The sequence below is a fragment of the Myotis daubentonii genome, chromosome 11 (assembly GCF_963259705.1).
Source record: "Myotis daubentonii chromosome 11, mMyoDau2.1, whole genome shotgun sequence".
NCBI lineage: Eukaryota > Metazoa > Chordata > Mammalia > Chiroptera > Vespertilionidae > Myotis > Myotis daubentonii.
The window spans coordinates 14,717,967-14,727,596 of NC_081850.1; the positions used below are offsets into that span (position 1 = coordinate 14,717,967).

Consider the following 9,630-nt stretch of genomic DNA (forward strand, 5'->3'; position numbering starts at 1 on the left):
ACTATATATATAAGTCAGTATTAAATCAATATCATCTGAATGCATATTCATAGGAACGTCTGGCCTTTGCACTCAGCCCTGGGTTCGAATCCCACCCCTGCCACTCCCTGTGTGGCTTTGATAAATTGCTCTCAGTCTCTGAGCCTGTTTGCGCCTCAGTCCAAAGGGGTGGCAGTCTCACTTCACAGGGTTAGGGGAAGGGTTACATGATGTAATATGGGCACCGCAGGGTAGAGGTGGGGCTGTCTCGGAGGTTAGAGAAGGCACCCTAAAAAGGGGCATTTCAGCCAAGACCCAAAGGCACAGAGAGGTCACACAAGAGTAGTGAGTGCAGAAATGGGATCTAAATGTGGGTGAAAGAGGTGGCCAGTTCAATTCCTGGTCAGGGCATATGCCTGGATTGCGGGTTCAATCCCCAGTGTGGGCATGCAGGAGGCAGCCGATCGATGTTTCTCATTGATGTTTCTATCTCACCCTCTCCCTCTCTCTCTAAAAACCAATAAGAACATATTTTTAAAAATTGTAAATGTGGGTGAATTCAGTTCTACCATGCCTCATGGCCTCCCTTCCTCTAAATATTTGCATGTATGTCATTGAATTTTTTTTTTTATTGTTTAAGTCCTCACCAGAAGATATGCCCCATTGATTTTAGCAAGAAAAGAACAGAAAGGGAGAGGGAGAGGGAGAAACATCAATTGGTTGCCTCCTGCACAAACCCCAAACCAGAGATCAAACCTGAAATCTGGGTATGTACCCTGACCTGGAATTAAACCCACAACCTTTCAGTGTATGGGACAATGCTCCAACCAACTGAGCCACACTGGCCAGGGAATGTTATTATATTTTAGCTTGTGATCTATAGCTCTTTCTCCAAGATAGAGTATAGCTCCTTCCAAACAGCAACCTCATCTCCCAGGCACCTGCTACATAGTACAAGTAATAGGCCTAATTAGGTGCTCATTTAATTTTTCAATTTATGTATCTGTATGTACTTGCATGCATTTAATAATCTTCTAGGGGTGCTAAATTCTTCTATGTACTAGTATGTTCTGTTATTTCTTTAACCAACACATTGTTATGTTTTCCAAGAGTCTCTGAGCACCTGGACACACCCATGCTCAAGCTCCTTTTACTCCTATTTTCTAGGCTGGGGTGATCCAGGGCCAGTGTGCAAGGGGTGCAGCCTCTCGCATCAGTGCTGCAGCAGGTGGGACTTGGACGCAGCTCATTCATCTACTAGAAATGACATTGAACGTGTCCTGCCAAATGCTGCACAGGGCAGGGCTCATTGCAGCCTGCCTTCCAGGCCCTGGATGAGGAAAGAGGAGCCACTGCCCTGTGCCAGGCACTGCGCAAAGTGAGGGACACATGGTGGAAGCACATGTGTGATCAAATGAGAGTTTCTTTTTCCTGACACTTAGTCGCCCACAGTGGCGAAGGCCCATAGTCCGTGCACGCACACAGAGTATGGACCAGCTCATTGCATGCAGGACTCCAGATGGGCACAAGCGGAGGGAGTGGCTAGCTTCACAGTGGGGTGGGAGGGAGTGTAGGAAGGTGTGCCAGGCAGTGAATTGCTCTTGCTGATTGGGAAAAATTATGGCGAGTAGCCAAGGAAAGAGGGCAGGATGTGGTAGGAGCAGGCACAGACGAGAGGCTCAGCCTGTGCAGAGGCCCAGAGAATGAGAACGGGTGGCACCTTTAGCCCCTGAACATGCCCACGAGAGCCAGCCGGGCGGTAGGTGGGTAAAAGGCAAGGTGGTTGGTTGCATGTCAGACCCCTTAGTATAGTCTGCATTTCCAGTAAGAAATGTCTTCCCTCCTGCTTTTCTTGACTTATACCCGCTTAGACTGTGCTTCATCTTTTCAATCTTTGATGGAAACTTAGGTAAAGAGAAATTATTCTCCAAGAAACACAGCAGCATAAATCCAACGATCCTATCCATCCGAACATGGTACTTGGTTCCTGATGGCGAGACCAGTGGGAGTGGTGGGGCCCAGGGTAACCTGGAAAGCATGTCCTGCCTCTGAAGGGGCAGCTCGTGCCAAGCCAGCTCATCCAGGTTCAGTGAGCCTGAGAGGGGGCGGGGAAGGATGGAGAAAAGACAGACAAGAGAATGAAAGCTGGGTCAGAGTGGGACGCTGTCCTCTCTGATGGAGAGCTAGTGACAGTGCCACGGACTATAAGCCGTGTCTTTATTTTATAGCCAGATTCCACGAGGCAAAGTAAGGGTGTGGTTACAACGTTCTCGTGGGTTTCGAATCTACTCAGTTACATGCACCTGAACTCTGTCAAGCCCCATCACTCAGGCACGTGAGGCCACGCGTTTGGACCATAGGTTCAAGCTTTCAACTATAGCTGTTGGCTATAATTGTGCTGGGAGGACCCTGCCCTCCAAGCTGGGACTTGCATGTGGCCACGAGAGGACTGTGCCCTCTCGTTAGTCCGAGGCTTGACCCTGTCCAAACACTGTAGCCGCTCTCCACAGCGGCTGGAGTTAAAGGGTCTTGCAATATTTCAGAAAAAGCAAGCAACCTGGATTTTCAGCCAGTTAGCTGTGTTTTTTAAGATGATTTGATTAAAACAAACAAACAAACAAAAATGAAACAGAAGCCATCTGCAAGCCAAGCCTTATTCATGGCCATGCTTGCAGCATCTTGCTCAAAGTCTCCAGAGCTCACAGGGATATGTCAGACCCTTCCACAAGCCACCGCAATGCCTTCAGTTCCCTAACCGCCCTTCTCCCTGCTTTCCAGAAGGAGATGACCAGCCGGATGTGTCACTAGCGCCCCACCCTACCCTGCGGAAGAGAGAGGGCAGCTGCTCGCTCCTGGAGGCCCAGGTGGGCGGGCGGAGACCTGGCTGAGATGGCGCTCGGACTTCCAGGAGCCGGAGAGGTGGACACCGGGGTGACTCCCGACAGACACGCCCCTCACTTCTGCGTCTTAACCCTGAGTGCTGCTAGCCTCGCCCTGCGGAGTGGCCACCCGCCCGCGGTGCGAGAGAAGGACCCACCCCCCGTCCGCAGGAAGCCTCGAGCCCCGCAGCCCTGCCTGGGCCCGCGCTGGGCCGGACTCGGGTTGTGCGACTGAGACACTGTGTGTACTTTCCCTCCTCTGTCTTGTCCGCCGGCCGACATTTCCGTCCGTGTGTTCTAAGTCCCGAGTGCATTTGGATCTCTGGATGCCCTGCGAGTCTGTCTAAAACAAGCCTTCCTCCCGTTCAGTCCCTGCAAACTCCCGCCCTGCTCCTGTAGCCTGACTGTGTGCAGGGCTGTGGAGCTGGAGACGCCAGGCCCCGGCAGCATCCACACCGGTTCCCTAACAGGCATCCTATCAGGGACACTCCGCGGGGGGCTGTCCCCTGCCCCCGGCGGGGTCTGCACACTTACCTACAGGGAAGAGCCTGGTTTCTAGTCACCAGTTCACCCTGAACCGAATGTGTTTTTATAACCACGCCATTCTTTCCACTTAAGATGTTTGGTCCTGTTTCCCAGAAAAGAGGGATGGGAGGGAATTATAAATGACCAGGGATGGTCAGCAGAAGCCCTGAGCCAGATTAGTGCCGTGTTTGTTCTTCATTGGGGAGGGGGGGGTGGGGGGGGGTCGTGGCTGTCGCTGGGTAATACCAAATTTCAGTGAAAAAAAACAGAAGTACAATTGGCTATTGGTGCATGGAGCTCAGACTCCCGGGCACAGCCTTAACCTTCCCGGCTGGCCCTCTGAGCTTCTGAACCCAGCCAATGCCCGCTTCCTCTTCCTCCACCCTCTCCTCGCCTCTGCTGTATTACATGATGGCCTGAAATTAACTTCTGCCCCAATGGTTGTGCCACAGTTGCCAAGGTAACCTTGGAGCTGCAGCGCACTTCCTTCTTCCATCCTCCCCAAGTTTTCCATTCCAGTAGACAGGATGCCCACTCTGGGCACTTCCTGCCTGTTGAAACCCTGGTGAGTGTCACTTCTCTGATTCATTCACCACACGGTGGAGGCCCCGGAAGCCTGTGACTAGGTGGTAACTATACTTCCAGTGAGCATTTGAATATGGCAAAATAGCCGTTGGTGGAGGGAGTAGAAACGAATGTATTGGTGCATTGTAATGTAGTACCGATTAAAGAATAACTAAGCAACTCTGATTTCTGTTTCATTATACATAACATATTAAAGCCACAAGAGCCTAAGAGCATGAACTCGTTCTTTGTCCAGACTAAGAAAGGGCTGAGTGTCTGGGCTTGGTGGCATCCTGCATTCCCAACCCAACCCTTACTTTGCTTCTCGTCAAAGTTGTCTCATGGAATCCAAATGCTGCTACCTCTCTCCGTGTGGTTGTGCTCTGGCCAGCAAAACTCACTGCTTTTTTTATGTTTGAGAGGACAAGACAGGCAGAGATGTTTCAGCTTCATTTGGGGCTGAAAGAACACCTGACTGTCCTAGGGACCCAGAGAAACAGGAACAAGAGCCCCTGCAGGACCACACACAGCAAGTGCCGTGGGGTGCGCGCTGGGACAGAGCAGGACCTGGAGGAGCTCGGAAGCCTGGATCTGGGGCAACCACGGGGCTTTGCATTGAAAATGGACTGCGTTCCTGCATCTCCGTCACATAGGATGCTGGACTCTGGAGACATTTGTTATTAATTCTTTTTAAGCTTATTTCTAGTCACTGTTGGTGCATCTGAAATGTCCATTCAATTTAAAAATCCAAATATTGTTTTCAACTCCTTGGAACAGATTCCTCCTGGTTATATTGCTCATTGCACTAATCAACTCCTCTAGGATAAGCGCTGGCACACGGCTCTTATTTTTTAATTACAGAGCATTTTTATTCCCGCAGAAACTTGTTTGACAAATTCTAAAGGAAATCATTACAGGAGGGCTTTTGTGTTTTGTTTTTTTTATCTTTTTGGCTCGATCACATCATAAGTACATCCCATTGTACATGGAGGACCTGAGCTCAGGCAGCCCCGCAGGCACCCCTGGCTCTGCGTCCGACACTGACACCTGGCTTCTTCCTCTGAACCTGCTGGCTTTCCATCTCCCACTGTGTTTTAGTTGAATTATACATGTAGCCACTCTTCTTTCTTTCTGCGAAGTTTCAAAAAGGGAAGATTATAATGAACACCCATAGGCCCTTCCTCACAGGCATCAATTGTTAACATTTTTTCAGCTGTTAATATTTCCATATTTTCTTTCTCTCTCTGTAAATATTCATTCTTATTGATGAACTATGTCAAAATACAATGCAGACCTCATAAAACTTTACAATATCTTGTCTATTGTCCCTACATTAAGAAAGATCCAAAGACTACATAGAATAAGTAAAAACATAATAAATGAGAGCTTTGTCTGCATACCCATGACATATCTGAAGACCATTACCAATGGCCCTTCAGCCTGTTTTCCCATAGCCATCTCTCATTGGCAGAATTCTCTCGGAAGTCTGTCGCTCCGCTAAGAGTTCTGTAGTCCAACGTGAAACCTTCGCAAAGCTCTCCATGTCACTGTGCGTTAGGATGGAGCCCAGAGTGAACATGTAAAAAATTATTGCATGTTTTCTACAAACGATACTGTGCCTTTGTTCAATCCTAACTTGATTTTTATACATTGATAAATTTTCTGTTCTGTTTGCCCACACTAAATTATCATCTGTATTATATTCAACCATTTTGATGTATCTCCTTGAGTTTTGTTTGTTTTAAACACCTCCTTAATTGGCAGAGTACTAAGGGACTTGGATAGGGTTCTCACCGTTTTGTGGTGATTTACGCCAATCCATCAATCTGGTCACCAGTGGAAGCACAGCACTTCCTGTGGCCCCTCGCCTTCCATCACACCCACACCCCGTGATCATCACACTGTGAGAAAAGAAACACTGCAGGAAAGGCATGGCCATGTGTCAGAGGAGTGTGTACAAAGGGGTCAGATGTGTCCCTTGGGTAATCCTGTTGTCATTTGTTCTTGGATCATTGTGGTCCTTGATGACGTAGATGATTCTCTCTTAGAATTATCCAAACAAAGTGTGTTTTGGAAAGAATTGATTTTCCCCTGCTTTAAAAAATATATCAACAATAAAACAAAACAAACAAAAAAGCACACCTCTTTACAACAGGCCAGTTATTAATTCTGGGTAAGAAGTTTTCAAGGAGTAAATAAGAATTTTTGTAACTTTTAGAGGGAAGAGTCCAGTTCTAGTCTGACAGTTAAGCTGTTTTGCTAGCTCTTAGTGTTCTCATTTCAAAGTTTCCAGCATCTTTTCTACTTGCATCAGAAAAATGATTATTTTTAGTTCCATTGTGATTAAATTAAGGGTTTGACAATAAGCCTACACAAATCAATTAGAAAAGCAAGATAAAGCGAAAGAACTTTTATGAAATCAATTCTATGTGAGCTTGGGAATCCAGATGTCAACAATAAAGGACATGTAACCATCATCTATCTATTCTGTCTTTTTCTCTGTGTGTGCTCAATTTATTTCTTCATCTTGCAGTGGGCCTGCAACAGCAAAAATTGAGAAGCTTACTTCCCATAGAAATTAAGCTGATCATTCAATCTATCTAACCTTTCAATTATCCTGAATTCTCAGCTCTGTGTCCAAGCAAAGTTCATTGCCACACTGACTAAAATGATAAATGTCACTGAAAAGCCAATGGTAGCATCACACACTATAACAATAATACATTTTATCTGACTTACCTTCTTCATGTGAAGTAGATTTTACTGAAACTTCTCATTATTTTAATGCAGCGTTCATCATCTGAGTTTTTGTAATAATAAAAAGAAGCAAAAAATCCCAGTATGATAAATTAATACTAAATGAGGAAATTCAATTCAATCTAGCTAAACTTTGATTGATTTTCTAACTGTATTACTGCCCATTCAATTACGCTGAACATCTGCTCCAGAGGAAATCATATCATATGACTGAGACATGACCTCACATATTATCAAATCAGCAAAGGGTGAGAGTCTAAGCATCTTCAAGAAATACACAGAATGTAGTCAGAAAAGGTAGCAACAGAATCCTCTGTTATTAACTCAGAAACAATATTCTGGATACCCGTTCTCCATGATTGTGCATATTATGTATCTACAATGATGTGTTGTACAAACTTCATGCTGACTGACTCCCACAAGAGGCAGCAGCATTTGGAAAATTCCTAAATTGTGACTTGTTTGTCTAAAGGCTAGTGACTTCACTTGGGCTTGTCTCAGTCAGAAGTATAATCCCACGGAGGTGCAACAGGGGCATTTGGCCCCCAGGAGTCTGTGGTTAAGGGGAAGCTGCTGAGGCTTTTTAACATTGGCTGGAAGTGAGGAACCAGCTGCCCACCCCTGCCCTATCTGTGGATGAGAACATAGCCCCTTCTCTGCTCAAAACCCTACAATGCTACTTTCTATGCTCAGATTAAAAGCCTCAGCTCCCCCTTGATCCCTCCATCCCAGGCCTCCCCCCCACCTCCCCCACCCCCACCCCGCCAGCCTCCTTGCTGGCCTCACACACACTAGGCACAATCATCTTTATGGCCTTGCATTGGCTGTTCCCCTGACTGGATGCTCTTCCCCCAGATGGCCTTGGACTAACTCCTTCTCTTTGAAGTTTTTGCTTAAATGTTACCTCAGTAAAGTCCCTGATTTTTGCATCTGCCCAAAAGGACACACAAGCCTCCTTTCTGTGCTCAAATTTACATTTCCCCTAGCATTTATATTATACCAGAGGCCCAATGCATGAATTTGTGCACCATGGGGTCTCTTGGCCTGGCCTGCAGGATTGGGCCGAAACTGGCTCTCTGACATCCTCTGAAGGGTCCCAGATTGTGAGAGGGTGCAGGCCAGGCTGAGGGACCCCACCGGTGCACGATTGGGGCCAGGGAGGAACTCAGGAGGTTGGCCAGCCAGGGAGGGGCCTCAGGAGGGCTCCAGGGCATGTCAGGCGTGTCTTGCTCAGTCCTGATCGTCAGCCAGACCACAGCAGCAAGCTAACTTACTGGTTGGTGCATCTGCCCCCTGGTGGTCAGTGCATGTCATAGCAAGTGGTTGAGCAGCCTTAGCATATCATTAGCATATTATGCTTTGGTTGAATGGATGACCAGCGACTGGACACTTAGCATAGTAGGCTTTTATTATATAGGATAATTTACTTACTAGGCTTTTGTTTATTATCTCTTTCCATTAAAAATATAAACTCATGACACTGGGGATCTCTGTCTATTTGTTGATGTATCCAAAGCATCTAGAAGAGAGTGTCTAGCACACAGTAAATGCTCAATGAACCCTTGATGGATGAATGAATGAATAGCAAATAGGTACCTAATTAAGGTCTGCTATCAGAGAGATTAAGTAAAAGCAATATATAATAATGATAATATCAGCATACATTTATTGAGTGCATACTGCACATTAAATATATCCTAAGCATTTTACATGGATAATCTCATCAAATGCTCGTGACAACTCCACAAGGCTGGTTATCTATGTTTATTCCAATTTCATGGTCAATGTTACAAAGTGATGGAACTGAATTTAATGCCACATGAGTGGGCTCAGGACCCTACACTCTTAACCCTGGAATCACCTTCACCCACCAGGCACTGGGCTTTCCCACCATTCCCCTTCCTGTGGACACAGGCTCCAGATAGTATAGCAATCAGCTTTCCATTTATTTTCTGGATATTTGTTAAAGTGCTTGCATTGGTGCTTCTCAGATCTGTCCATCTGAGATCAGAAAGTTATTTCTATTCACAAGATGTGCACTCACAGTTATAAAGTGGACCCAAAGATTAGGGCGGGCAGCAGATCTAACAGGGGACACCAAGCTGAACATGACTAGTGTTGAGTGCTGCTGAGTGGTGTGACGGTAATTCCAGAGATGAAGGTGGGGTTCCTGAGTGGGAAGGAACCAGGGAGACAATCAGAAAGTCCTGGAGGATTCACCAGCAAGCAATTACACTGCTGTGAAAAAGAAGGAATTCTTACCATTTGCAACAGCACGGATGGAGCTAGGGAGCAGTATGCTAAGTGAAATCAGCCAGTCAGAGAAAGATAAATATCACATGTTCTCACTCATTTGTGGACTATAATGAACAACATAAATTGATGAACAAAAATAGAACCAGAGACATAGAAGCATCGAACAGTCTCTACAACCTAAGAGGGAAGATGGGGGGTGAGGGGGTAAGAGATCAACCAAAGGACTTGTATGTATGCATGTGAGCATAACCAATGGACACAGACAGTAGGGGGGTTGAGGGCTTGTGCCTGGGGGAGGCACATATCCCAACCGGGAATTGAACCGTGACTTCCTGGTTCTTAGGTTGACGCTCAGTCACTGTGCCGCCGGCCTGGCTGTGAAATTTATTAATGCAGCTATTCCCTAAACTAAGTTTAGAAATGAGCAGGAATCTCGTGTATTTTTAAAAGCAGCATCTTCTCCACCCGCCTGGCTTGTGCAGCCTCCTCTCAGGGCACCAGGAGTCATGCAGAGGGTAAATGCTCTTCGGTTCCTGGTTCCATCAGGAGACCTTGAATACGTCAGGATGTAAGGCCGGTCTATTATTTAACGTGGATGAAGTACTAGTAAATATGCCGTGATGAAGTGAATGACTTTTACCTTCCTGTTCCTAGGGCACCATCGATATTG

The 9,630-nt window shown here is 46.4% G+C and overlaps 1 protein-coding gene across 2 annotated transcripts in view; it reads left to right on the forward strand.

Annotated features, from left to right (window-relative positions):
• MOB3B (MOB kinase activator 3B) overlaps positions 1-6,426 on the forward strand; it is a 184,518-nt gene extending 178,092 nt beyond the window's left edge. The window contains exon 4 of one of the 2 annotated variants that reach the window (XM_059656511.1): positions 2,761-6,426. In XM_059656511.1, coding sequence (XP_059512494.1) covers positions 2,761-2,787 — 27 coding nt within the window. In that variant the 3' untranslated portion in view covers positions 2,788-6,426. Of the gene's footprint in view, positions 1-2,757 lie in introns of both variants that reach the window. The other variant, XM_059656510.1, reaches the window with a different exon arrangement.
• Positions 6,427-9,630: the final 3,204 nt, after the last annotated feature.